This window comes from Aspergillus melleus (assembly GCF_016097325.1).
Source record: "Aspergillus melleus strain CBS 546.65 chromosome Unknown contig2, whole genome shotgun sequence".
In the NCBI taxonomy this organism is placed as follows: Eukaryota; Fungi; Ascomycota; class Eurotiomycetes; order Eurotiales; family Aspergillaceae; genus Aspergillus; species Aspergillus melleus.
The window spans coordinates 2,487,767-2,513,776 of NW_025763371.1; the positions used below are offsets into that span (position 1 = coordinate 2,487,767).

Consider the following 26,010-nt stretch of genomic DNA (forward strand, 5'->3'; position numbering starts at 1 on the left):
CTGGGAAGGAATTGAGTTCTTCAGCCACGATAGAAAATGCTGACGCAGGAGATGGAAACAACGAGGGAAAAACGACAGGGTTTCAAGTCGAGTGAACTAGGATTAGTTAATGAGCCACAGGAAATCAGATATATCCGTAATAATCCAGATCCCTACCGTCTCGCCAGTGGACAAAGCAAAGCCATATAATTTGGGAATTGGCACATCTGGACAGTTTTGTTAAAACCATGCATAGGACCCTGCTTCGCATCGGATTTTCTCGTCGCAATTCCCGGGTCTGAAACTCTCGCCAATGCGATATGGTAACGGGAACCGCAGAAGAACCCGTTTGCCGTCCCAACTGTCGATGATAATAAAAATACAAACATTAAAGCTACCGTGGAGCCAATTTTCCGTGTCTGCCACCTGACACTGAGTGAACGGTTTTAGGCCGAAATGATGGGCCACAGTAGCCTTCATCCATTCACGTTTATCATACAGGTGAATGAAAAATTTAGTTTGTTCAGCATGATATTGAAGTCGATGGAGAATATTGAATTCCTCAGCCTTGGCATCTGAGTACGTGATTTGCCCTTGAAGCAGTTGTCGGGGTTTAGGCATAATGACGAATTTGGGGAGAAGTTCGTTGATTCACGAATCCAGGAGAGCAGCTGAACTCACAAGTCACGTGCACTAGGATCAAGTCCCAAGATGGCTGACAGGTCAGATGGTTTGAACACATTACAATGCTTATTTCACTATAACATGCAATGTGCCAAGGCTCTCTCAGACAAGTCATCCCGTAACTAACTAAACTTCTGATCCAGGTCCAGACATAGATAGAGAACGTGTATACAAGACAGAGATCAGCCATGATGTGACATGCCAACCAGCCAAGAGAGGGAATGGAAAGGAATGCAGGGAGAAAACATCCATTCATCCATCACATTTCTTTCCTCCCTCCCTCTCTTCTTCTTTCTTCGAACACAACTCATCATCTCTTATTATATCAATATATCAACCAGGATAAAGCCTCTCCATATATACAGCCCACATACTCTCGTGGCAAAAATCAAAACCATATACAAGCGTCACATATACAAGACTCTCCTTCGAATGAAAGACGAGTCAAAATGATCAAAAACAACCAAAACAAATAACCAATGACAGACGCAATATTGCATCCATCAAAACCAAGGGTATTCTATTTGCGATGATGCAGATTATACCCAACTCCGGGAACACCATGTCCGTGAGATTATTATTTTGTTGATATAACCGTCTCTCATGTCGGTTAGAGTCGATCAGTCACCGTCTAGGAGGTAGGACTGATTATGCAGAGATATAGATCGCGTTCAGCCCATCAAGGCTTTGAACGCTTCTCGTTCAGCCTGGATCTCAGTCTGAAGTCGGCGTGTTTGGCGAAGAGCATCATCCCTGGTACTTGTTAGCTGACTGATCTATTAGGATGAAGATAGGTTCAACCTACCGGTCGGATTGAAGTTCCGCCACGTCAATCTGAGCTCGGTTCATCCGGCTGACCACCTCGCTCATCTCGGTATCCGCTTCGCGCAGAAGTCTCTCGAGTTCCTTTACCCGCTGTTCCAGAGCCTCCGATTGAATAGCCTGAGTCAAAGGCATACCGTCGCCACTGGTCGTCTTATCCAAGCGCGGCGACCGCGAGCCAAAGGGGGTGGAAGGAGGAAGAGGAGACAGAGCGGAGGGGCTACGGCCGCCGTTATGCTTCAAGCGCATCAGTTGCGCGCTGTGCGTCTCCTCGAGGTGACGGATCTCCTCGTCGTGGCGGGCCATCTCGTCCTCGGAATGCTGTTGCGCTAGCATGAGCAGGTCTTCCAGCTCCTTGAGTCGAGCCTGCATCTCGTTGATGCGGATGGCCGAGACCTGCTGGTCCTTCTCACCCTTGCCGATAGCGTCAGCCAGACGGCTGCGCAGGGTGTGGTTCGTGTCGAGCTGCCGGCGCACGTTCTGCGCCAAGACTTCTGTGCGACTGACGGAGGCCGCGAGGTCGCCGTGCTCCTCCTGCGGCGACTGAGCGGCGCTGGCTTCTGCGTATTCCCGGTCCGCTTGCAGTTGCTTATACGCGGACTCCAACGACGACGAGGTGGCAATGACTTCGGCGAACCCGTCTCGGTCGGTCTCGACTTCCTGGGGAGCGGTGATGTCGTGCTCCTGCAGCAGCTCGCGCAACGACGAGGTCTCCTGCTCTGCACGGTCCAGATCCATCTTGAGACCCGCTAATCCCTTCTCGCACTGCCACTTCTGGTCAAGAGCGTCCTGCGCGCGGTTCCGCAGATGGTTGACTTCGTCTTGCAGGTTGCGCACCTGCCGCTCGTAGCCCAGCCTGCGCGGAGAGCCCGACTGTTGCGCGCGCAGCACCTGCAGTTCCATGACTTTGATGCGCTTCTCGTATTCGCGAGCGTCGTGGGTCTGACGGTCAAGCAGGCGCCGCAGGGCCTGGTGGAGAGCGTCGCGTTGAGCTTCGGCGCCTTCCACCCGGTCCGCCAGCGATTCCCGGGTGTTGGTGTCGCGTTCACCGCGAGCGGAGACCGTGTTCGCGCGAGACAGCGAGTTCGACCGTGACAGACCGCTGGGGCCGTTCGATTTCGAGTGCATGCCGCGAGCCAGCGAGTTCGAGCGCGACAATCCCAAGCCCGAGCTTCGCCGGCTGGACGAGCCGTCCTCTTCGGCGATGGAAGCGAATCGGCTGCCCTGCAGCTGCGCTAACGAGGCGTTTTCGATCCTCAACGCCTCGACTTCTTCAACCAGACGCTGCACCTCCGAGGGGTTGGCGGAGCCACCCTGGCCATGCTGCAGTTGCGGGATCACGTCGTCCCGCAGCTGATCCCGCTCATTTCGAAGCTGCTCCAATTCCACGCGCATGGCGGTGAGAAGATCTTCGAAGTTATCTTTGATCTGTCGCTCCTCGGCCAGTTTTCGGCGGGCGGATTCAAGCGCACTTTCGAGTTCTTTGGCTCGGGACGACAGGTCGGAAAATTCGGCTCGTTCTCGTCGGAGCTGGACGAACCCGTCAATGACCCGCGAAGGCAGGAGATAATTCTGAACAAGGGTTCACTCACCTGCTGCACTTGTGACTCGAGGATTTGCACGTGGGACTCGGTAGCCGCACGACGCGACCGTTCCTCGTGCCACTTTTGCGTCAGATCGACCTTTAATTGCGCGCGCTCTTGCTCTGCGGTACGCCGGAATTTTTCCACGTCTTCTAACCGGCCGTCATAGGTGTATCGGATGGAATTGGACCCCGAATCGGAGAAGTAGTCGCTCGTGCGTCGGTTCGGAGTGTCTTCCGATTGCAGCCGCTCTACCAGATCCTCGAGTTCCATCTCCCGTCGGATCGAACCAGCCAACTCGGAGCTGATCTCCCGCAACTCGTTTTCGATCTCCGCCACCAACGTGGACGACCCCGACTCCGCCATCCCGGCACTGCTCAGGGAAGGGTTCCGCATTGGCGGCGGCGGCCCGGGGTGTTTAGAGTGATCGAGAGGGACGGTGGTGGAGGGGGTGATCGAGTAGGAGGCACTGGGAAGAGACTGCGGCAGCGGAGATGGCAACGGGGACCGGCCCGTGTCGGAGATTTCGGTGCTGGACGATTCGGCGCCAGGGGAGGACGACTGGGCTCGCCAGCCGAAGAAATTACTGATCTTATTTGCGGGGGTTTTCGGTTGTTGTTGTTGTTGTTGTTGTTGGTTGTGTCTAGAGTCCATGGCAGCCTGCATGCCTCGCACGGAGTCGATGTGCAGTGGCGGAGGACGATTGGAGGGGGGATGTAAGGCCATGGTTGCGGCTCTTTTATGGATTATTGGGGGCGATTTCAGGACCGGGACGAAGGGTTCGCTGACAAGGCGGCTATGGACCGGGGTCCCATTCGTGAATTGGGAGGTATAGCCAGCGCCGTCTTCGTCGCTGTCGTCGAGGTTTACAAAGGAGGTCGAGGTGTCGATTCGCAGATGGGACGTGGACGGACCACCACGGGGAAATCTGGGGATGAGCAACGACAGCACGACGTTAGTATGGCCATAAGTTGGGAAGGCAATCGCATGAGGTGGTCAAGTTGAGGAACGAAGAAGAGGAAAGGTGTTCAAGGCCCCCACAGGAATTGACGATTCAATTGGGGGCAGTTACAGGACGGCATGACGGAGGGGGCAGAAATAAGAAAGCTGAAAACCACCCCAAAGGGACAATAAGGAGCAAACAAAGAGGGCGCTTAATTGGGGGCGAACATACCTATCCAGGTCCCTGGGAACAAAGAGGGAGGGGTCGTCATGCACGGAAGACGGGGAAGAAAGGGAAGAGGAGGACTGATAGTGGGTAGCTGAGACTGAAAGATGGGAGGTCGAATTGGAGAGCGACGAAGTAGGGTTTGGAGGATCTGCAGGTGTATCGCCCCCGGGGAAGGAGGTGATGGAGGACAAGGTCGAGAGCCTGGAATGGCCAGAAGGGATCACAGGGGAGGCATCCTGGGGCAACGGCTTACGGCGCACGAGGGGAGGGGAGGGAGGAGAGGTGACAGACAGGAGAGCAGGAGCGGTGGACGAAGAATGCGAGTGAGGATGAGGATGAGGATAAAGACTTGGCTGACCGGGGGGACTCCCTGGATGGGATGGAGGAGGAGATGCCCAGCCGGGGGCCATGGCGGCGGTTATTATGGTTTTTTTCGGGGATGATTGGACTCGGATCAATGGTCCAAATTCAATTTAATTCGATCAAGAAACAAATAAAAATAAATGAGTGTCAGAATGGGGAAAGGAGAGAGAGAATCAGAAACCATCGTTGGTCCATGAACGGATCGACAGTCCCTCATGGGTGACGAGGAGCGAGCGAGCACGGGGCAGCCGATAGCTTTAGGGGGGACATTCTGGTCAGTAGTGTCTAGACTAGCGGGTTGCAAAGAGACAAGAAAGAAGGAGCCATTCTGGCCATCAGGGGGGAGGAAAAGAAGGAGAGGGAAAAAGGAGAAGCGACAGAAGGATTGGCGCCGGGTGGGCCTGGCGCCGCTGCATGTACCGCCGATGGTGCCGTGACCGCGGAGGGCCGCCAGCAGTGCCTGTCGGAGAAGTCACTCGCATATAGGAGTACTTCAACAGACGGAGTATGTCTGATGTGCCCAATTTGACATGTTCTGTCACAGAACTCTTCACAAGAGTACCTAACTCTCTCTACAGAGTCTATACTGCCATCCTCCATACTATAGAGATCAAGGTCAAGGTCAAGCAAGACGGCTCGTAGGCGCCGGACTAGAGCGGCCGATCGCCCAAGTCTACCAGGCAGACCCACCGCATCTTTCAGGGGAACTTTTACTTTGCTCAGTTGATTACGGAGTAGACAGAAGCAGTCTAGCAGATTAATCTAATACCAGCCAGTCTTGCAGTGCAAACGGCCCCTGGATGAAACCATCCTTCATAGTTCATGCCACACGAACCTTCTTGGCCGTTGGGATCGACCGCCTTACAGTCTGATTTCTTCTTGATTCGATCGAGTGCATGCAGTAGTAGAGTAAGTAGTACAGAATAGGTAGCACAGCACGGGATACTAAACATAGACCTCATGTATAGCTACTGTGTAGTTATACATAGCAGCGTCAAACTCGGACATTAAACCGACCAAATCATACGGTGGCGGTCAGCCCTCTCGTAGCTTAAAGCAACCGACCCTCGATCATGTCATGTTCTGATGTTCTATTCCGGTGGTGTCAAATAGTACATACAGCAGGAATAAATAGAAAATCCTCCTATTTGCTTGCAGCCAGATCCTCGACACTCGGACCAGCGCCAGCTCCCTCTCCTCTCCACGACCATCCCCGACTCTAGGGCTCTGACTGGTTGGAGAAAGGAGTCAGTGCGAGAGACTAGAGAAAGCCTACCTGCCGAGTCTTGTTAGTGTTACTGCTGAGTGTTGAGTGTTCAGTGTTCACTGTGTACTCGGTGTTCTGTATCCCTATCGTGATCCAACAGCCATTCATCGGAGAACGGAGTATTTCCTAACTTCCTAAGATTGATGAACACGGAGTCCAAACGGTCAAACCACAATCCCTTAGCTAAAAATATCCTCTACCTGTAACGAACCAACCTGAAACGATGATAGTGCAGCGCCTGCTGGCCTCGAGTCTAGTCACGACTTGGGAAATGTCTCCGGATAAACGGACGATAGTTCGGGCGCCACATATTAATTCTAATAAAACTAACTGAGACGGGTTTGAGTTAATCCGAATCCCTTGATCAAGGTGGTAAAGGTGGATTCATAGTCGGCCCGATTCCTAGCTATAGGACTCATTTCACCTTCTACGGTGTCTATAGAGATCAATGTCACTTCCTTTACTGAAATCTTAAGTTTCTCGCCTATAACCCTGCAGTTTGGATAATCGACTCCCCGACTTCCCGCTCATTTCATCCCTGACCGCAGGAATCTCGGCCCGGCGGACTAGGCTATATCTACCATTAGGGGTCGCATAGATAGATATCAATCAGTTGTCTTCCTCAATAGATTGAGACTTCGGCTCCATAATACAGCCCCTTCACGTTCCGGGACCCTGCGGCATGTGGTCTGGTTTTGACGCGCGTGACTGCCTTTCTGACGTTAAGTAGCAACTACGACTTATATCTCTTCATTTACCAATCTTCAACTCACATAATCATGCTTGCCCGTCTTAAAAATATATTCGCCCGCTCTACCAGTCCGTCCGTGCTCCTTGTTATCGGCAAGTTCGGTGCCACAATCCATGTTCTTCATCTCCTACCCGAGAACGGCACCATCGAACGCTTCAGCCTCACAACCCCATCTTCCACTAACACCTTCCGCCACCGCGGAGCCAGAGAGCAGGCACGCGAGCAGATCGGCACAGTCACACTTCACGTTGGAGACGGCGAGACTGCCAACAGCTTCCTCGACGACGTTGAGACACGAATCCATAAGCTGTGGAATGATTCCTTGAGCTCGAGCCCGGCGCAGCTGCAGACAGGCAGTGTTGAGGTGACTCGGCTAGTGCAGGACGTCCTTCAGCCCGCGGCACTCGATGCGGTTCATGAAAGAGACGAGCGAGATCGCTCTATGCGCGCGACGCAGACGTACCCTGTTTTTGTTGTTTACATCATACGCTCGAGCGCAGAGAGGAGCCTGACTGAGCTGACAAGCTTTCCTTAATGAGGTTCCGTCAGTTCTTGCTTGAAGTATGTTGAAAAATGTATGGAGATTCTAGCAACATCCCAGAGCATGTTATAAATATATGATCTCTGGTTCTGAACCGACACCAAGGCTGAGAGACTGTCACAGTGCCCTTGAGGATGAGTACAAGAAAGTTTGCACAGTCGCAAGCCACCCCTAACTCCATGATGAGGCATTGGCCGAGGCGAGGCGAGGCGAAATTATTTTCTCCGCTGGTTAATGCGCACCATGTGGAGGCTTCAACGATACATCCACTGGGCAAGAGGACTTCGAATGAACGATATGACAATCGGGCGCCACTGCACTCTAGAACAGGAAGCTATAGGCAGATCTGCGATACCAGGGGCTATGCAATGCAACCTCCGATGGACCCAGGCGAAGCAAGGCGTGTGGAGTTTGAGTGTACTGGCATTTATGTGCCAACGTACTTCCATGTCATGTCAACTTGACTGAGGGCGGGTCTGCATAGCGAAAGCAGGAAACTGCAGTGATGTTTTCTTGAAGCTCGTACTGCGCCGCGTTCCTGGCACAATGGTTCAGCAAATCAATAGACCGTCCTAAGCGCTGTCCCTGTGAGACTAACTGTGCCGCAATCTTCATGTAGGACTCGGATAAAATGGGATTACGACAATCAACTCAAACGACTCTGAGGTCAGTGCATAGATCCTGCGGACTATTTGTACAGAAACACCAAACCAATCGATTTCATTACATCGGTCTACTTCGTCGGCAAATCAGTGGATGTTAATGCCCCTGCTCCTTCGCACATTTGCCTCGTTCGAGTCGAAGAGGTTCGCAGGGTAAGCCAACAGCACGAGGTGCGGTACTACAAAAAAAAAAAAAAAAAAAAAAACGGGCTTGGCGGGTGCAGAATATTTCGGCGTCAATTTCACAGGTACTCACATTCTAGTTGTCATCAATTCATTAATGTCAGCCCTGTTTTTCCTCGCCGAAAAGAAACGACTCCGTGCCCAGTGGCAGCATTCCTGGTTCCTGTTCCTGAGTCTGACAGTTTCACCACCGCTGCAAGGGACCTGACCGGTAGTAGTTTCGGACTGGCGGGCTGGAAGGGCTGGACCCTGGTTTCCTGGCATTCTTTCCTCGAGGGAAAAAAAGCTTAGGCTGTCCTCGTGAAGGGGTTTCCGTCGTTGGTTTTGTGACTGGTCGAGTTCGGGGATGGGTTTTGGATGTATACGATGTATGTAGGTGTATGCATGTTGTAGAAGAATCAGGTGCTTCGAGCAATCCGCCAAACCCTCGCTAAAGGCAAGTTCCGAAAACCTTTATATGAAGCGGAAGGTTCCATGAAAATAAGCGGTATTTGCCATGAAATCGGCCATGAAGACCACGTGATATTGAAGATATAAAGGGCCTTTCTATCCCCTAGTTAGCATTCAAGCAAGCTTCAATAACTCATTCAATTTTTCTTCCACTTCGGTAGCCTACCCCTGGCACCCCAAATTCCTACACATGTTAAATCTAGGGTTTATATATGTGGTAAACGTCAATTGATAGGTAAAATATACTAAACGCCGTACGACGCTACCCCTTAAATATATACATCGACAGAAACACCATGAATATAAACAGAATGATCCTCTCGCTCGCTTGATATCGTAAACATAAACTGCATGATGCGTGATGCATGATGACCTCACGCACTCAATATGGAATAAAATCGAACCTCATTCGATCTGGATCTCGTCAGATAAACCACCATTGAAATGGAAACGGCATTCAACATACCTAAAAATTGATTCCAACTCTCGCTCTCATCAAGCTGATTCCCCCAATACTGCTCCAGAAACTTCAACGACTGCAACACGTTCGGCACGCGGATCGTATCGTGCAGCGCAGACAGCAGCTGCCGGACTTGCGCGCGGTCCTCGCCCTGCGCTTCGCAGCCTGCGATGAACAACGGCGTCGTGAGCAACACCCACGGACTCAGTCCCGACGACGGCCCGATCTGCGTCGTGCAGTCGAGAATCCGCCTCACGGATGCCTGCACCTCTGGGGCTGACGCGGGCGTCCGTCGCAGACGGCGGTGGATCTGGATGAGCGCGCCGTGCTGGAAGGCTTCGTTGCAGAGGATGGATTGTTGGATGCATGTGGCGGATAGGCCTTCGACGACCCCTGGGTAGAACGTGGGGATGGAACCGGCCCCCCGGTCCATGAGTCGTCGCAGCGAGGACTCGAGCGTCTCCGCTTCGTGGAGAACTGTGATTTCGTCGTCGCCGCCGTCCTGAGTCGCGTGGCTCGGGTGATGTCGCCAGGCTGCTGCCCCGATCTGCCGGAAGATCGCCGCCAGGTTGACCGTGAAGCCCCAGTAGTCGTCGAGGTAGTCCGGAGATTCGGACGCATCGATATGTCGATTGTCGGACACAACCTCTTCTTTGACTTCGACCGGCGGCCCGTTCCCCGTTAAGGCCGTCAGCGACACGATCGATCGATACCACCGGTCGAGGTATCTGCGGAACCCGTCCGATGAGCCAGGCGACACTCCTCTTCCTCGGTTATCGGCAGCGGCCATCAAAGCCCTGGCACCTTCGATGTGAGCGCGCCACGAGTTCGGATGGATAGCGCCCGAGTGCACCTCAGCGAGACAGAGCGTTCGAGCGGTGGCCAGCAGCGCATCCGAGCCCCTCGTTTGCGGATTCTGCAGTTCCTTGCGAAAATGCTCCAGGCTGAGAGCCATCAGGTGGGCGATATCCGGCGCCGACTTGACGTTCTCTGATTGATTGTACAAGGCCTGTAGGTGGATCGCGGACAGCGCCATCGTCGCATACAGTAGCGACGGGGTCTGCAGGGCCATGGGGACCAGCATCTTGCAGATATCGCGCTGCATGCCGGAATGGCAGGCCGTGATCTGCGACGCATCGTTGAGAAAATGGTGGAGTAGGGCCTTCTTGTCCGATGAGAGCGAGGAGAACGGATCGACGGGTTGCACGAGGGGAAACGTTTCAACGGCGGCGGTGGGGGAGGTGGCATTCGTGGTGTAGATAAATTCTCCGGGGGAGTATTCTAGACCAAGCAACAATCAACAGTCAGGGACAATTTAGCCCAAGTCAAATGGAGGTTAAAAACGCACCGAACTTCTGCATCCCCCCAGTCCCCACGCAGGCGCCGAACCTTGATCGCGAAAAGGCTCTTCCTCCCCATTGCAGCTGCATCGCATACCCACACTGCGTGCCGGCCGTCTTGCATCGGCCGCAAATCGGTCGTTGTTCGTCACATTTCTGTCGGCGAGCTTTACATCGTTTGCAGCCGGTGAACGATCGAGACATGGGAATTTGACAGCGGGAGTTGTGGGAATTTCTCCCTCTCCCTCTCTTTTTCTCCCCTTTTCGTTGTTCGCTTTTCGTCTTGAACGGAACTCGATATCTGTGGCGAAACTAGTCTGCCTGCCAGACACCGTAGAGTATGTACCAACTCTCTTCGAAATGAGATTCCAGTGCAATTCGATACCTCAGATGCGATGATATAGCGCGAAAGAAAAAATAAGAAGAGAAAAAAGACCCAATCCCACGACCACGACCAGGGTGGTGACTGGCTATCAGCGGAAAATCCACACCCAAAGATAAGTCCGTCGGGGCCCACGGAATGTGTCGAGATAGCGGCCGATCACCGACTGCGGTCCACAGGATCTTGCCTCTTGTCTCAATCGCCCTGGAGCATTGCCAGCACTTCAGATCAGGACAAGAAGACTGGGCTGTGTCCAATAAGGGAGGAAATATTGGAAGTCAAGTCAAACGCCGATGATGGAATGGCATACAGAGTGTTGACGCCTTTGTTCTTTTCGATCTGTCGAAGCGGAGACGAACAGGGATTAACCGGCGGTTTCTCCATGCGGGGTAGCCTTTTGCGTCTGTTTCTTCCCCGGAGATCGAGTTGTGGACTCGTGCTTTGCGGAGCCTTGAATTGCTGATCCATGGAGATGGGTTGGTTGAGTACAGTGTATGTCACGTTGAGGGAGGCCCTCGGTTATCGCCAAGGTGTTGATATACAGTTAAAAGATGCATAACGGACGAACCTGGGTCACTGTCGCATTTGCCAATTCTCTATTATGCACATCAAGCTGTACCGTCAACACAACGGCCGTTTCTTACTGATGCCTGAGGTGAGACAAATAAACACAAGAAAAAATCAACACATTGGGTAATATAGACAGACAAATCAATCACACAAGAGAATACAAAATCAGTCGTCAAATGTATACCGAAGCCACTCGCCCACTGCCCGCAGACTCTCCCATCTGACCGTCTCGTCCTTGTCCGCCATCAGCTCCATCACACGCGCCTTCAACCCCAATCGCTCCAGCTGGTTCCGTCGCTCGGGCAGTTCCTTCACCAGGTGTCCCACGTCGTTACAGGCGATCGCCAGCACCTGCTTGTCATTGTCCCAGCTCTTGGAGATGATCTCGGCAAGCTTCTTCGGTAGCGCGGCGTTGGAGTCGTCGAGGATGCGGCGGGCGTTGTCTTTCCAGAAGGTGGGATTGCGGTGGGGTGGGGACCAGCGCAGGTGGCCCGACTGCAGCTCGGCGGCGTACTGATCGAACGTCGTCTGTGTCTTGGTGTACTCCTCTAGCATATCCGCCAAGTATTTAAGGTCCTCGAGGAGGTCGGGGTCGGTCAGATGACGACCGGAGAGGTTGGTGAGCAGCGCGGGGAGGCGCACGAATACCGCTACTGGGAGGAGAGTCGAGCGGTTGGAGGACAGGAGGTTCTTAAGAGTCGCAAGAAGGAGGCGCGTAGTCTTCTCCTTGGGAGACAGACGCAGGAGGTGGGAGTACAGTTGGATAAACTCATGGTCCCTGTAGTCCGTCAGTACACAAGCCCATGATAGTAGCCCAGCAAGGTAACTCACGCTTGAAGATCATCACCGATCAAACTTCCCTCAAAGCTGAGCTGCCACAGGACCAGGAGGACGCGGTATAGCAGTTGAAGGCCAACTCCACCCGAGAGACCGGGCTCGATGCGGGAGCTACCAGCCAGAGTGCTGGAGCCGGTGTCTTTGGCTCCGGCAGCAGCACGTAGGATCTCAACCAGGGGATCGACCGTCTCCTTCCTCTGTTTCCAGAAAATCTCCCGAGATCGCGACGTGCGCAGTAGCGCCGACAGTTCCTGAACCCCGATATCCTGCAGTCCGCTGTCTTGGTTCTGGGTCAAGCTAGAAAGGTAGGTGAAAAGTTGCGGGAGCGCTTCCTCATCTCGCGGGGTGGATTTGGACGTGGAAACGAGACTGATCGATACGAGGTTGGTTAAGAATGTAGAGGTGAGGAGGGGGATGGGATCTTCGGTGTTTGTGGAGTGACGCAAGAGGGGAAGGAATGGCTTGTAGGGGCTGGGATGCGCCACCAGTGCGGACGATAAAGACGGGACATCTGTTCAAGTCAGTTACAGGTTCGTAGCACAAGACTCCGTCACCCATTAAAGCGACCTACCATTGATCAAATCGGCTGCCAACACCAGAATATATTGTACAATATCGGTTCTCCTGGACGCCAAGTCCAGCACACTCTTGCCGTCGGAGCTGCCAGCTAGCAGACTAACATAGCTCGGAAGGTCTCCCTCCACCGTCTGACGTCGCTGCTCCTTGCGGACCTTATCGACCGCCTTGATCTTCTTCAGATGATCATCGGTGATGTTACCTGCGCGAACGGCCCCCTCCCAGGGGATCGGACGAGCTCGAATATTGTTCTGGAGGGAGCTGAGATAGGCCGGGGGCTCCAACGGCATGGTCGACATGGTGTCGGGCGGGGGGAGATTAGAAAAGGGGGGAGGAGGGTGGGACAGAGACGGGATCCTGCCCGGGCGGAGATGTGACGGGGAGAAAGAGGGAGGAGGTATAAAAATAAAAACAGGGGAAGACAGAAGAAGAGACGAGGGAAGAAGGAGGAGGGAGGGAGAGCTGCGACAAGTCGAGAGAGCGACGACTGACGTTCTCCATGCCAAGCCCCGTTAGCCCCGATCGGATTCCCGTCTTCAACGCTTCGTCCACGCAAGCCATTTGTTCTCCGGTCGTGCTTCTGCCTACGTGGTTGTGCGCGCTCTCGTCTGCCTTCTCTACCCTAGTCTCTCGTTTCTGTTATTTATTTGTCGAATTCGCCCCCGTGGACCGCCCGTTGAACTGGTCTTGTTGGTGATAACCACTCATCGTCTAATCATATCGTCATTGTCAGGAACTGTTGCCTTTCATGACGAAGAGAACCGATTAAGTTGAGTTTACCTACCGCTAGAAATCACATCATGGCGCAACAATCTTCGAAACCGAAATGGAAGGTTGGATCCTTCTTCCAGCAAGCAGTCGCCGGCGTAGAGTCGAGACTGGACCTGATTTTGGCGGAAGAAGAGGAGCAACAACAGTCGCAATCTAAATCCGCGACTGGAAAACCCAACCAGAGCGGCAGTATGCTCATCCTTGCTCCCCGTCTGATTTGTACTAACGAGGTTCCAGACATTTCTCGGAGTTCATCCAATGCGCGCAAAAACGACCGCCTTCAAGAACGTCTAGCGCGAGCCGTTGTAAAGAACAATGCGCCGGGAAATGTCAGCTCATCCTCCCCTCCGAGCCGTGTCGCTTCGCCCGTCGCCAGTCTGACAGCCAGCAATGATGCGCGTTCAAGTTTGGATGTCGAATCGAATTCCGAGTCCCCAGATAAAGCCGAGAAGCTTCCCCAGAGCCCTCCACCGCAAGAAGAAACGGTCGACCCGAGAACCAGCCATGATTCGAGCGTTCCTTCACGAAATTCGAAAGAGATTACCGCTCCGTCTACCGATGATGCTACATCTAGGGACAATGGGACTGAGATTGTAGCCGAAACCTCCGAGGATGCGGCTGGTCCTACGGATCCACCAACAGACGAACCGACCGAACCTCCACGTACGTCAGGAGAAACTGCAGAAACCACCACAGTTACCACAGTCAACGGCGACGAGAAAACGGTCGCGCAGTTGAGGGAAGAACACAAGGCGGCCGAATCGCGATGGCAGGAAGAGATGTACGGGTACATCGAGCGGATCGATGCCTTGCAGTCTAAGCTGAAGTATCTTGCCAAAGACGCTGCAGACTCTGCGAAGAAAGCAGCAGCGACAGCGGACCCTGGAAGTGTCGAAAAGCAGCTGCGAGAGAAGGATGAGCGAATAGCATTGCTGCTGGAGGAGGGACAGAAACTTTCAAAAACCGAGATGGACCACCGGACAGCAATCAAGAAGCTCCGACAGCAACTATCGGACAATTCGAAACTCCAAACGGAACAGAAAAAGAAGACCGACCGGCTGGAAAGGGATCTCGCTAGTGCAGAAGCGCGGGCTAAACGAGCGGAGGCGGCAGAGAAAAGGGCAACCGGTTCTCTCACTTCCCAGTCGAAGATTTCCCGAGATCTTGATGCAGTTACTTCCGAGCGGGATGCGCTAAGCCAGACTGTCGAGGAGATGAAAGGCCAGCTTGCTAGAGCCGTTGCGCGCGCCGAAGATGCCGAGGAGAAAGCCCATTCGGATGCCTTGGAACAGGAAAAGCGACATGCTTCCGCACTGGAAGAGGAGCTGACTAGCATTAAGATTGAGCGTGACATCACCGAGGAGAAATTCAGGAGAGAGATCAGTGACCTGAAAGAGGCCATTGGACAAGAAAAGGAGAGAGCTCGGATGTTAGAGGCTGAGCTGAAAGGCGAGCAGTCGATCCTCGAGAGTAAGATGGAGTCGCTTCGTTCAAAGGCAGAGGAAGCCTCGTCTGGGGTCGCCAGTGACACCCAGGCCAAGCTTCTGCGACAGATCGAGACATTGCAAACGCAGTATGCCGTGGCCAGTGAGAACTGGCAGGCTCTAGAGGGCTCGTTGATGGCGCGACTGGCCAATGTCGAAAAAGAGCGAGATGAAGTTGCCAAGCGAGAGGGGGAGTTGAGACGCAAGATCCGCGAAGTGGTAAGAACTATTATGAATCTCTAACAATCGAGAACAACATGCTAACATGAATGCCATGGGCAGAGCCTCAAGGTCAAGAAAACAGAAGAAGAACTAGAGAATACCAAAGAAACCGAGCAGGATCTGGAGAACAAACTAGAAGAACGCGACCAAGAGCTACAGAAACTAGAGCAGAAGCTACAGAAAGCCGGCGACGATCTGAAGGCAGCACAAAACGATCTCGTCGAACAAAAGAAGGTGTGGGATGCGACGTGGACGCAGAAGCTCGAAGAAGAACGGTCCAAGATACGCGACCACTCTCCCTCGCCTATGCATCTGCTCCGGACAGAATCCCCCGTGGGCTTCAGTCGCCGATCGAGCAACCTGGAGCCCGTCGGCTCTCTGTCCGACCACCGGCCCACGAGCCGTCGTCCCTCGACCTTGCAAATGGCGTCGTCAGAAATCGGCACTCCTCCGCGACAGAACTCATTCCCGGCTTCTGTCGCAAACGGTGTATCGATCCACCAAATCCCCGAAACCCCTGGGATCTCTTACGAGCCGGATGAGTTCTTCACAGGCATAGGCACCCCGTCCGCTCACGGAGGCGCGCAGTCGCGCGGAATCAACGACATCATTTCCGAGTCCACCGTCGGTGCCGGTCCCTCCGTTCAACTGGTCGAACGTATGAGCGCCACGGTCCGTCGACTAGAGAGCGAGCGAGCAGCGTCGAAAGACGAACTTGCCCGAATCACGACCCAGCGCGACGAGGCCCGACAGCAAGTTGTCGACTTGATGCGGGAGTCGGAAGAGAAAAAGGAATCTGACGATCGGATCCAGGAGCTCGAGAAACGATTGGAAGATCTCGACCGGCGGTATCAGACCACGTTGGAGATGCTGGGTGAGAAGAGTGAGCAGGTGGAAGAGCTGCAGGCTGATATTACCGATCTCAAGAAGATCTATCGTGAGTTGGTCGACAGTACTATGAAATGAGCGATGCATGGACTCTGAAAAGTCTTAATCTCTATTTTTCGTTTTCTTTGCCCCATTACTATTCACATCATTCTTTTCTTGTATATATAGCATTTCACGGTAGATGGGTTCCGATTTAGACGACGTTATGTGATACAGATTTTACAAGAAAATCTTTCTGTGTAGTGAGCTTTTCATTATTAAATTGCCCTCGACCACATAGGTTAGCTCTGTAGAAGATTCTCACCCACCGTAGCCACCGCGGTAATTGAATGAGGTTGTATGAGATTGGTATAGGAAGAAGAGGGTTTCATGGTGCTGCATGCACAAAGTCTGGGTATCTGTATTGTTACGCCCTTTCCCTTTCCTAGTCCTCGTCTGCATCATCAAGACTATAGACCTACAACTCTATGCCCTCTCTCTCAGCAGTCTGGATTATATACCCCTTGACCTAGATCCAAACCATTAGCATCAGCATCTTCAATCAAGCCAGAACTACCAGCTAGAGCTATCGGGGAGAAGGTAAGACAAACCTTCCCATCAGGAGCCATATCAATCGCCAATCTCCCATCAGCATCCCTCTTGTCCGTCTCCGCACCCGCCTTGAGCAACGTGATCGCAGCATCACCATGGCCTTCGCAGATAGCATGATGCAGCGCCGTCATGCCATCCATGTCAGTCGCATTGACCGGACTCTTGCCATCCTTCAGAAGGATGTTGATGATGGCCGTCGACCCGATCGCTGCGGCCCGGTGAAGCGGCAATTGCCCGCGCTTATCCTTGACTCTGGCGCTGCATTTGTTGGCTATTAGGGTGCGGACGGTGGAGATGTTGGCTTTGGAGGTTGCGAAGTGGAGCGCATTCTGTGTACGGATACCGATTGTCAGCAGTCTGCTTTTCTTCTTGCTTGGATGGGGAGTGGAGGGAATGGTGTGTACCTGGCCGGAGTTACTCTTGGCTGTTACGTCGGCGCCTTTTCGAAGTAATAGCTCGATGATCGGATCGCCTTCTGCGTTTTTCAAGCTGGAAGCGATCATCAACGGGGTCCAGCCTGATCCGTCCTGTGAATCTCATGAGTTCTCTCTCTGTGAACCGCGGGTGGGACGATGGCGCAAACCTCGACATCGGGATCAAAATGCTTGCTCGACACTAGGAGCTCGACGATGGGAAGGTGGTTGTATGCCACAGCCCAGTGGATCGGTAGGCGTTCATCGTCATCTTTCGTGTTAGCTAGCTTCGGGTTCGCCTGAGATTTCGTTAGTACATGGTGTCCAGCATGTTATCGGTGCTGTCCGTTAGCTGGAGACAGCTGCGGCGGATGGATGCGGGGCAGTTTGCGGGCACTGACGTTCACGAGGGATTCAGCCGTTTGAGCTAGAGGAAGTTAGAGGTGATACCGGGCATACATGCAAATGGAGGTACGTACTTTTGCCCTCCCGGGCAGCCTCGTGGAGAGGGAACTTCGCGTCGTGATCGGGATCCATGGTGTTATCGATGGCGGTCGGTTCTGGAGAGATCGGATGATTGTCGGAGATGCGATAAGAACGAGTGGGTGTCGACACCTAACTGCCTTAATGCCTCAGGCGGCAACAGCTCTCCGCCAAAAGTCGAACAGGAAATTAAGTCGATCTCGTCCCGTCCGCCGCACTTCCTCCTCCCACTCCCTTTCGCCGTCCACCATTCGCTTCTCTGGACGTGTTCTCTCGCGTCGAGCAGCATCTGGAGGACCGTGGACCCGCGGTCATTCCCCGAATTCAACGACCCTAGCCCTTGACAGCGGATTAGGACGCTAACGACACGCTCTTTTTCGTTCACGCCTCTCGCGATCACGTCGAAGTAGCTCCGCCACCGTTCGAGATTCTTGACACTACAACACTACACACCCCTCAATCGCAAAAATGGACGTCGCTCCGTCCCCCCTTTCGCCGGAAGATGCAGTGCGCACGTCTGCCAAAAGAACCGCCGAGCTCTTCGGCTCCGATTACCTCATGGTCACGCCCTCGACAGGAAACGGCTCGATCGGAGTCTCGTACCGCCGCAAAGCCGAATACCAGGATGTGAAGGAACTTCCACCAGCTCTCGCCGAGAAGCAAGCTAAGGCTGCCGCCGCTGGGCGCGCAAAGCGGCCGAAGACTCACATGCAGGCGCAAGCGCCCGTGGATGGCAGCGGCGCCTCGATGTCCTTGGTGAAGAGAGCTGCTGGTCCCCAGGCCGGCGGCATCGGTGGTGAGAACGAACCTAAGAGTCTGATCCAGCGACCCTCCGCGACGCGACAGCAGAGACCCGACTGGCACGCGCCATGGAAGCTGATGCGTGTGATTTCCGGACACTTGGGATGGGTACGGGCTTTGGCCGTGGAGCCGAACAACGAGTGGTTTGCTAGTGGTGCGGGTGACCGAACGATTAAGATCTGGAACCTTGCGACGGGTGCCCTGCGCTTGACGCTGACGGGTCACATCTCGACTGTGCGTGGCCTGGCGGTGTCGCCTCGCCACCCGTATCTCTTCTCCTGCGGTGAAGATAAGATGGTCAAATGTTGGGATTTGGAAACGAATAAGGTCATCCGCCACTATCACGGTCATCTCAGCGGTGTGTACACACTGGGACTTCACCCCCGCCTCGACCTCCTGGTCACTGGTGGTCGTGACGGCGCCGTCCGAGTCTGGGACATGCGAACCCGAAGCAACGTGCACGTCCTGACCGGCCACAAGGGCACCATCGCCGACGTGAAATGCCAGGAAGCCGACCCGCAGATCATCTCCGGCTCGCTCGACGCCACCGTGCGTCTGTGGGATCTCGCCGCCGGAAAGTCCATGGGCGTGCTCACACACCACAAGAAGGGCGTGCGAAACATCGTCACCCATCCCCGGGAATTTACCTTCGCCAGTGCCAGCACCGGCAGCATCAAGCAATGGAAGTGCCCGGAGGGTGACTTTATGCAGAACTTCGACGGCCACAACGCCGTCATCAACTCGCTCGCCGTCAACGAAGACAACGTCCTCTTCTCCGGCGGCGACAACGGCTCCATGTCCTTCTGGGACTGGAAGACGGGTTACCGCTTCCAGTCCATCGACACCACCGCTCAGCCCGGTTCCCTGGATGCCGAAGCCGGCATCATGGCCTCCACCTTCGATCGTACCGGTCTGCGTCTGATCACCGGTGAAGCCGATAAGACCATCAAGGTCTGGAAGCAGGACGACGAGGCCACGCCCGAATCGCATCCCGTTACCTGGGCGCCTACCCTGGGTCGTCAGAGATACTAGATATCTTCTCACATCCCCTCTGCCTTCCTTTCTTATACCCCCGCTCTATTAACTGGTCGGATTGATCTTTATCTTACAAAGAGAGGGAAATTTGCCGACCCAAGAAACCTTCAACCTACCTATCTACCTTGTCCATCCATCTACCTACATGTTCTGCGCACTTTTATGGCGTTCAGCGTTTTTGATGTCATCTATTTACTTATCCGTTGGTATTGGGGAGGGTTCGCAAAAGGAATTGATCGGTTGACTTTATTTTCATCCTTTGCCACGCTGCGATCGTTTGTATTATATGATATGAAACGTAGGATTCTTTACTTCTGACTATCTATTACCCCTAGTGAGGTTTAGCCTTGTATGTTCATTGCTTTGACATAGATATATCATAGAATGGGTATCATATATAATTAATCTATCGAATTGTGTACCTTGTGTGTACAAGCTGGCTACCCGCCGTATTTCTAAATAATCTCAAAATAACCGCATTTGCATACGCCATATATGCTTGCTGGATTTTATACCGATTCTCTTGAACGATAAGAGAACAATTATAGCTCTAAGAATCCATCCCCAACCCTAGCGACTTCGCTTCGACATCTTCTCGGAAAGCAAGCTTGACGTCCTCGACTGCCGCTCGAAGCCTTACTTTCCCCGTGCGGTCTCCCCTGTTCGACAGCAAGGAGTTACCGGCCGGTCCTCGGGCTCCGGTCCCGTATTCGACGGCCAAGACACCCGAGTTCATGAGTTCCATAGCAGCGTAGCCGAGGGATCGCACGCGCGCTGTGTTACTCCCGCCATTGAGCAGGAACTCTTTGACTCCAGCACCGGCGGCACCTGCCACGGCCACGGCGGCGTCGGCGATCCGTTTCGCTTCGTCGATGACGTCGCCGAAGGTGGATTCGGAGATGCCGGTCCGTTTGATGCGGGCGACGAGAGCGGCGAGGAAGAGTTTGGCGGAGAGGGGTAGGCAGCGGAGGGATTGTTGGAGGGGGGTGGAGGTGGCTTCTTGGATTGCTTGCTTGATGGTGGCGATGGTGACGCGGCCGGCGGGTTGTTTCTGGGGGGGAGGGTCTTTTTGGGGCGATTCGCTGATCGGGGGGAGGGTAGGCTGTTTGTTAGTGGATTTTTGTTTGCGAGCTGGGGTCTTGCTAGGGGTTGGGGGGAGGGACTCGGTGTCGTCGCCGTTGGGTTGATCTAAGTTTGAGACCCTGGCTGCGGCATCGCTGGTCTGCTCGGCGATTTCCACGGCGCGACGGCAGATGTCCAGTGCACGGCGAGCATCACCACTGACGGCTGCTACCTTTCGACTGGCAAACTGGACGGCGTCCGCATCGACAATGTTTCCTGGGACATTTGCCAGGCGGGTGCTGATGATCTCCATGAGGTCGGTGTGTTTGTAGCCGGGGAACGTGATACGAGTCAGGCCTAGACGGCTGGAGATCTTGTTGCTTAGGGTTCGCTCGGGTAAGTCCATGGTGTTTGCGACGGCAAGGACGATAAGACGGGAATGGCGCAGGGCTGGCCAGTTGAAGAAATTGTACATCACGGACTGGTTCTTCGTGACAAGTTGATCCAGTTCGTCCATGAGAACGACACACGAGACTCGTCGAGGGGACGGATGTGAGAATTCCCTTTCCAACAGGTCGAGTGCGTGGGAAGGAGAAACGCGGTCACCTTTCAGAGCCTCCCACAATAGCGAGTAAGATTGGTGAGGATCCGTCACTTTCATTCCGTTAATTTCGACGAAGATGAAATCATCCATCTCCTCCGCTAACACAGCGCCATTGAGCTGCGCAACTACCTCACGCACTGTTGCTGTCTTGCCCGTTCCCGGCGTGCCGGAAATATAGATGCAGGTTCCGGTCCCCTCCATGATCGCAGAGCTCAAGTGCGTATAGACCGTGTCAAATTCGTTTTTCCGGCATGGAAGCGATGTGGGGACTGTGGACACATGCAACAGGTTGCGTGCCTGACGGTATGGGGAAGCAAAGTGGGTAGGAGAGAGAACGCGAGTTCCGAGAGGCGTGAACTCGAGCGGTTTCTTAACAACGATTCTATCGAGAATATAATTAGTGTCTATCTTGGTTTTAGGGAGAGGTGTGCGCGCCTTACCTCTTGTGAGTTGGCGTTGTCAGAGGCTTCTGCCGTCGGGACTGAGGAGTGGTGGCCGTCGAGGTGACTTTCTGCCTCTTTCTCGGGGTCGTGGGTGTAAAGTCATCGTCCTCTTTGGTGTCCTCATACTGTTGGATCTATTAGCATCGTAGACACCCTCAACTCATGTCACGAGCGGCAACTCACATCATTGTCAACCTGTTTGCGCTTCTTGGCCGATTTCAGGCCGTTCTTGATCATGCTAATCAGGTCGAAGATCTTATCCTCTTGGTAGACTTGTTCCCAAACAAATTCATCGGTGTATCGTCCCTGGAGTTGATTGACACCTCTGCGGCAGACAATGCACTTGTTGTACTCGGCCAATTCGTCCTTCCCCTTCGGAGGGGTGCCGTTCGGATACTTGGCATAGAAAGCATCCTTGGACATCACCGTGGCTTTACCATTGATCGAGGTCAGAGGGTTTGTGTTGAAGTCCGCCGTCAGATACTGCTCATTGGGCAAAGCATCCGCCCTTCGCTTGTTTCGTGTCGACATGAACTCATCCGGCGAGGCGAACCACATGATATTGACCGATTTCAAGACTTCTCCCTCACCCTCATCATCATCTTCTTCCAGAAACTCGGTAATAATCCCGATCCAGTCTTTCCCAGGCTCCGGAGACTTGAGAAGCACCACTTGTCCCAATCGGCATTCGAACGAGCCCATCCGAGCTCCGACGATCTTTCGGCGGTTCTTTGCGTTCGGACGGGATGAGCGTTTCCGGCTTGACCTCGGGGTATCGTCCACAGCATCGGTCGTCGAGTCTTTTACCGCATTTTTGTCGGAATCTTCGTCGTATATCCAGTCCCAAGGAAGGTCTTCATCACCAAGCTCGTCATCGGAGTCGTCGCGGACCAGGCCTCCCTTGGTCATCCATTGCTGAGCGCGCTTTCGAGCATTGCGCTTGCGGGACTGCAGTTGATTAGATTCGTCTGCAGGGTCTGGAGTCATCTCCGTCATGAAGGGCGTCAAAGGCTAGGAGCGATATCCGGGGGAAATTGAACGGCAGTGAAGGCAAAGCCGGCGCAGGGAGAAAATGAAGCGTCACGTCGGGAAAGGAAAGGCGCGTCGTCCACTTTTATCCCGTTCGGGCTTAGCGCAGATCTCAGCTGATCCGCCAATCCAAGGCCTCCATTGGATCTATACAATCAAAATATCAGTCAGGGCCTTACTGTAGGTAGGTAGATGGAACTGGAAATTCACCTTTGCGTGGGATTTCTAGGGGGAAATAAATCTCTTCTTCTATACCTCCTTGTAGGCTCTAATATGAACGGGCCATATTCTACAAGATTCACCCCAGAAATTCACAGACATGGCCGATGCAGCTATCCGGTCACTCTGGCGGCCATGTCTTAAACCTGGTGGTAGGTACTACTGCTCAGAAATTTGCAGTGGAGGTACTTCCCCTCTCCTGCCCGTTTGGCAGAGACAACAAGCATGGCACGTGTCATTCCCTTCTGGGTCGCAGTCCTCCTCAGTGTTGCCTTCACTGTTCTTTCACTTCTCATTTCTTCTTTCTCAATCATCCCCTTCTCTGCGATCTATCCTCTTCAATTCCTTGCTTGTATCAATTCTTATGCAAGCATCCAGACTTTGCAGCGCTTCATTCTATCATTTATCATAGACACAGCTCTGGTGCAGCAGTTGGGTGTCGTCATTGCATCGAGATCTTTCCCTAGCAGTCTTCTCTTATCGGGTAATCTCTCACTGGTTGTTGCCACGCTCGAGCTGCAAAGAATGGAGTAAGTAATTGTTCATATACACTATTTTCTTGTCGGCTAACTCCACTGTAGCCACGAGACTTCGGGCGCTCAAGGTAAGATCAAGCTTGACTTCCAGCCCTCCATTAAATCCCAGAGCATGCCCGTTTCTCTGTTGGGTGAATGATTCGTCGTACCAAGAGTTTTTGCTAACCTTGTTGCAGAATGGCACTTGCCTGGATACGGACGTATCGTGCTGAAAGAAAGCAATCCAGCGTTCCAGCCTACTACACCTCGAGAGCCCGTTCCCAAAGTCCAAGTCCCCGCCGCGAGAAACCCTCTCAATCAAAACCCAGAGGAAGGAGTGCCGGTCGAAATACCCAGTGGAAAGCCGTCGTTCGAGAACCGACCCAGAGGCTGGTCTCGCCCATCGAGAGGACGTGGTGGGTTCCGGGGTAAATCATCCCCGCCTCGTCAGCCAAGGAATCTTTTTCAGGAGTCCCCTGCCAAGTCAAAATGGAGGTCAGGAAACGAGCCAGCTCGTGAGTACCATCGAGGTTCCCTGTTTATCGATAAACAGCGCTAACGATGTATGAATTTTCTAGATTTCATGAATCTGCCCGCTCCCTTTGGGTCCTTCAAGCATGAGTATGCTCTAAGTCTTCACTGAAATAGATTGATATATTGAACAACGTGCAGGTTTTTTGGAGTGGCAAGAACGCACCTTTTAGGCGGAGGCCATTCGGCAGCCAATGCCAAGCAGGAGGTATTTGATGCCGTCGGCAAGAAAACTGGTGCATATGTAAATCCGCCCTCTTATAACGAATCGGTGAGCAATTGAGACTTCTTGGAAACACCGAGTTGAAGCACTAATGGACTAAAGGTAATGTGCATATGGGGTGAAGCGGCTCAGGTTTCTGCTGCAAAGGAACTACTCGAAGGTATCATTTCGAAGTGCATTGGTCTGCAACGTATGTTCAGCAGCAAGAAAGGAGAATGGCCAAGGATCATCGCACATTCAGCCAACAAAGAGGCAAATACTGAAATGGCAGAGAGACACGAGAGCATGTTGGTCCAACTGAGGAAGGAACCGGATATGACCTACGTGTTTCCAGAGCAGGTCAGCACATAAAACCGTCCTCGCATTCAACCCTTACTAAATCGGTCTCCCTCTCAGTTGCTTTTCCTCTGGCCCAAGGAAGGCCCATCCATCAAAGAGGCACTTGGACCCGAGCTTGAATCCCTTGACTCAATCAGATCCAAATTCCTATGCCACGTCTTCGTTCTAAAGGATGATCCGAATTTCATTTGTGTCCTTGGTGATGACCATGACACCATCAAGCACATTGCTCACCGGTTGAGAACCAAGTGGGCCGAAGTGATTGCGAATAGCAATATCGTATCCAAGGTTTACATTGTCGAGCCACCGGAGGCAGGTTATATGAGAAGAAAGGTTGTTGTTCAAAATAATACCCTGCACAGAGCCGCGCTTTCTGGAGCCATACTGAGTGAATCGGAATTGAGAAATTGGCGCAGCCGAGGAAAGCTCATACAGTCGAAGAATAATGCGCGCGTTATAAACGCCGTTGAAAGATCGTTGCGGGGTCTTGTCTTCGTGCGTGGACATTTGCGCATGCGAGTGAATATTGGCTCATTTATCCTGGAGAATTATCGACTCCCCAAAGATGATAAGTCCTGGTACGGATTTGAAGAGTTCCGAGAGATGCTGCTGTACGACCAAACTAAAGGCCGCTTGATCCCTGGGTATGCCTTTCCTCTCATTTCATTAGCAATAGACCTGCCTGCTGACAACCGAACGCGAGTTAGATTGAAAGTCGACCAAAAGGAACTTCTTACAAGATGCTATAAAGCAACCCATTTACTCGAGCCTTACGATACCACATGCTCCTCGTTAGAGAATGCAGAGCTTGCTTACTCTGTCAATTTCGAATTCCTGGGCTCGAACAATTCGATGCTCCGGCTTGAAGCAGAGTTTGCGAGATCTCCCGGTGCACAAGAGTATGAGATTAGACAGAGGCGATGGCTCAGACCTCGTAAAAGTGGCCAGAATACTGAGAGGCAGGCCCCTCTGCAGATTGGGGTCATTGATTTTGAAAGGTACGTCCGTCTGAGTCCCTCTCTCCTAGTCAGATATAGCGAGCTAAACTGGCGTAGATCCGACTGGCAGCTTGAGGTCAAATCCTTGGAGTTTTATGAAGCGTCCTCGGTTGATGTCTCCCTGAAAGCATTTTCTCATTTGATCAATTTCCGTCGTTCCACTACCATGCACGACATCTTTGCAGAGCCTCAGAGGAAGGTGATGTTTTCCCAGTCAGCTCCGGTGGCCAGGTTTGTGGAGAAGACAGCCATGCGGTATCGGCTGAAAGGAACCGAATACATCCTCGAAATTGCCCGCTATGACGAATATAGCCGTGTCAACACGCAAAATTTCCCAGAACAAAGCATGGTGACTATGGTGAGCGAGATTTCTGATGTCCCCTCCACATCTTGGGGTGCATCAGTGTTCAATCCCAAGTGGGACAATTTGCTGGGAGGGCACGCCAATCTATCCGTCGGACATTCGGCAGCTTACAGCATGGATCTGGACACTTTCTTCCCAGCCCAGAAGGAATCGCCGTTTGAAGGCAAACATACGGGCTTCTGGGAGTTCGTATCCTTGGTCAGGCAAATAGCTGCGATGCTTGGCTCGACCCCCGTTCCTCCCAATGCTGCACCAAATACTAGCTTTAGCTCGAAGTTTACCAATAAAAAGAAGCCACAACCTGCTTCACAGGAAGGCTCCACCGGTTTGATGCAGACAGATCTAGGTACTCTGTTCTGATGGAAGATGGTATT

At 53.1% G+C, this 26,010-nt stretch overlaps 13 protein-coding genes across 13 annotated transcripts; 5 read left to right on the forward strand and 8 right to left on the reverse strand.

Annotated features, from left to right (window-relative positions):
- Positions 1-219: 219 nt before the first annotated feature.
- LDX57_003654 (uncharacterized protein) lies at positions 220-600 on the reverse strand (the record flags this gene model as incomplete). The annotated part of the gene is made up of 1 exon (XM_046085308.1): positions 220-600. The coding sequence occupies one exon, from the start codon at positions 598-600 to the stop codon at positions 220-222; it is 381 nt and encodes a 126-aa protein (XP_045941271.1).
- Positions 601-1,334: 734 nt separating this feature from the next.
- Positions 1,335-4,649, reverse strand: LDX57_003655 (uncharacterized protein; the record flags this gene model as incomplete). Its single annotated transcript, XM_046085309.1, has 4 exons — positions 1,335-1,416; positions 1,469-3,015; positions 3,078-3,996; positions 4,243-4,649. The coding sequence occupies 4 exons, from the start codon at positions 4,647-4,649 to the stop codon at positions 1,335-1,337; spliced, it is 2,955 nt and encodes a 984-aa protein (XP_045941272.1).
- Positions 4,650-6,648: 1,999 nt separating this feature from the next.
- Positions 6,649-7,155, forward strand: LDX57_003656 (uncharacterized protein; the record flags this gene model as incomplete). Its single annotated transcript, XM_046085310.1, has 1 exon — positions 6,649-7,155. The coding sequence occupies one exon, from the start codon at positions 6,649-6,651 to the stop codon at positions 7,153-7,155; it is 507 nt and encodes a 168-aa protein (XP_045941273.1).
- Positions 7,156-8,838: 1,683 nt separating this feature from the next.
- LDX57_003657 (Zn(II)2Cys6 transcription factor) lies at positions 8,839-10,460 on the reverse strand (the record flags this gene model as incomplete). Its single annotated transcript, XM_046085311.1, has 3 exons — positions 8,839-8,870; positions 8,923-10,197; positions 10,265-10,460. The coding sequence occupies 3 exons, from the start codon at positions 10,458-10,460 to the stop codon at positions 8,839-8,841; spliced, it is 1,503 nt and encodes a 500-aa protein (XP_045941274.1).
- Positions 10,461-11,373: 913 nt separating this feature from the next.
- On the reverse strand, positions 11,374-11,763 carry VMA13_1 (H(+)-transporting V1 sector ATPase subunit H; the record flags this gene model as incomplete). The annotated part of the gene is made up of 1 exon (XM_046085312.1): positions 11,374-11,763. The coding sequence occupies one exon, from the start codon at positions 11,761-11,763 to the stop codon at positions 11,374-11,376; it is 390 nt and encodes a 129-aa protein (XP_045941275.1).
- A 45-nt stretch (positions 11,764-11,808) lies between these two features.
- On the forward strand, positions 11,809-12,015 carry LDX57_003659 (uncharacterized protein; the record flags this gene model as incomplete). Its single annotated transcript, XM_046085313.1, has 1 exon — positions 11,809-12,015. One exon carries the CDS (start codon positions 11,809-11,811, stop codon positions 12,013-12,015), a length of 207 nt encoding a protein of 68 aa, XP_045941276.1.
- A 20-nt stretch (positions 12,016-12,035) lies between these two features.
- VMA13_2 (H(+)-transporting V1 sector ATPase subunit H) lies at positions 12,036-12,920 on the reverse strand (the record flags this gene model as incomplete). The annotated part of the gene is made up of 2 exons (XM_046085314.1): positions 12,036-12,556; positions 12,617-12,920. The coding sequence occupies 2 exons, from the start codon at positions 12,918-12,920 to the stop codon at positions 12,036-12,038; spliced, it is 825 nt and encodes a 274-aa protein (XP_045941277.1).
- A 501-nt stretch (positions 12,921-13,421) lies between these two features.
- LDX57_003661 (M protein repeat protein) lies at positions 13,422-16,064 on the forward strand (the record flags this gene model as incomplete). The annotated part of the gene is made up of 3 exons (XM_046085315.1): positions 13,422-13,581; positions 13,630-15,095; positions 15,159-16,064. The coding sequence occupies 3 exons, from the start codon at positions 13,422-13,424 to the stop codon at positions 16,062-16,064; spliced, it is 2,532 nt and encodes an 843-aa protein (XP_045941278.1).
- Positions 16,065-16,443: 379 nt separating this feature from the next.
- Positions 16,444-17,080, reverse strand: NAS6 (ankyrin repeat domain-containing protein; the record flags this gene model as incomplete). The annotated part of the gene is made up of 2 exons (XM_046085316.1): positions 16,444-16,494; positions 16,577-17,080. The coding sequence occupies 2 exons, from the start codon at positions 17,078-17,080 to the stop codon at positions 16,444-16,446; spliced, it is 555 nt and encodes a 184-aa protein (XP_045941279.1).
- Positions 17,081-17,322: 242 nt separating this feature from the next.
- LDX57_003663 (uncharacterized protein) lies at positions 17,323-17,527 on the reverse strand (the record flags this gene model as incomplete). The annotated part of the gene is made up of 2 exons (XM_046085317.1): positions 17,323-17,417; positions 17,470-17,527. 2 exons carry the CDS (start codon positions 17,525-17,527, stop codon positions 17,323-17,325), a joined length of 153 nt encoding a protein of 50 aa, XP_045941280.1.
- Positions 17,528-17,941: 414 nt separating this feature from the next.
- On the forward strand, positions 17,942-19,306 carry PRP46 (WD40 repeat domain-containing protein; the record flags this gene model as incomplete). Its single annotated transcript, XM_046085318.1, has 1 exon — positions 17,942-19,306. The coding sequence occupies one exon, from the start codon at positions 17,942-17,944 to the stop codon at positions 19,304-19,306; it is 1,365 nt and encodes a 454-aa protein (XP_045941281.1).
- Positions 19,307-19,659: 353 nt separating this feature from the next.
- On the reverse strand, positions 19,660-22,618 carry ORC1 (origin recognition complex subunit 1). Its single transcript, XM_046085319.1, has 3 exons — positions 21,602-22,618; positions 21,416-21,543; positions 19,660-21,357 (listed from the first exon to the last, which is right to left on the reverse strand). Exons 1-3 carry the CDS (start codon positions 22,412-22,414, stop codon positions 19,860-19,862), a joined length of 2,439 nt encoding a protein of 812 aa, XP_045941282.1. The 5' UTR covers positions 22,415-22,618; the 3' UTR covers positions 19,660-19,859.
- Positions 22,619-22,773: 155 nt separating this feature from the next.
- Positions 22,774-25,996, forward strand: LDX57_003666 (uncharacterized protein; the record flags this gene model as incomplete). The annotated part of the gene is made up of 10 exons (XM_046085320.1): positions 22,774-22,818; positions 23,045-23,196; positions 23,248-23,333; positions 23,379-23,696; positions 23,760-23,802; positions 23,854-23,983; positions 24,038-24,274; positions 24,332-24,918; positions 24,982-25,272; positions 25,330-25,996. The coding sequence occupies 10 exons, from the start codon at positions 22,774-22,776 to the stop codon at positions 25,994-25,996; spliced, it is 2,556 nt and encodes an 851-aa protein (XP_045941283.1).
- Between the last annotated feature and the right edge of the window lie 14 nt (positions 25,997-26,010).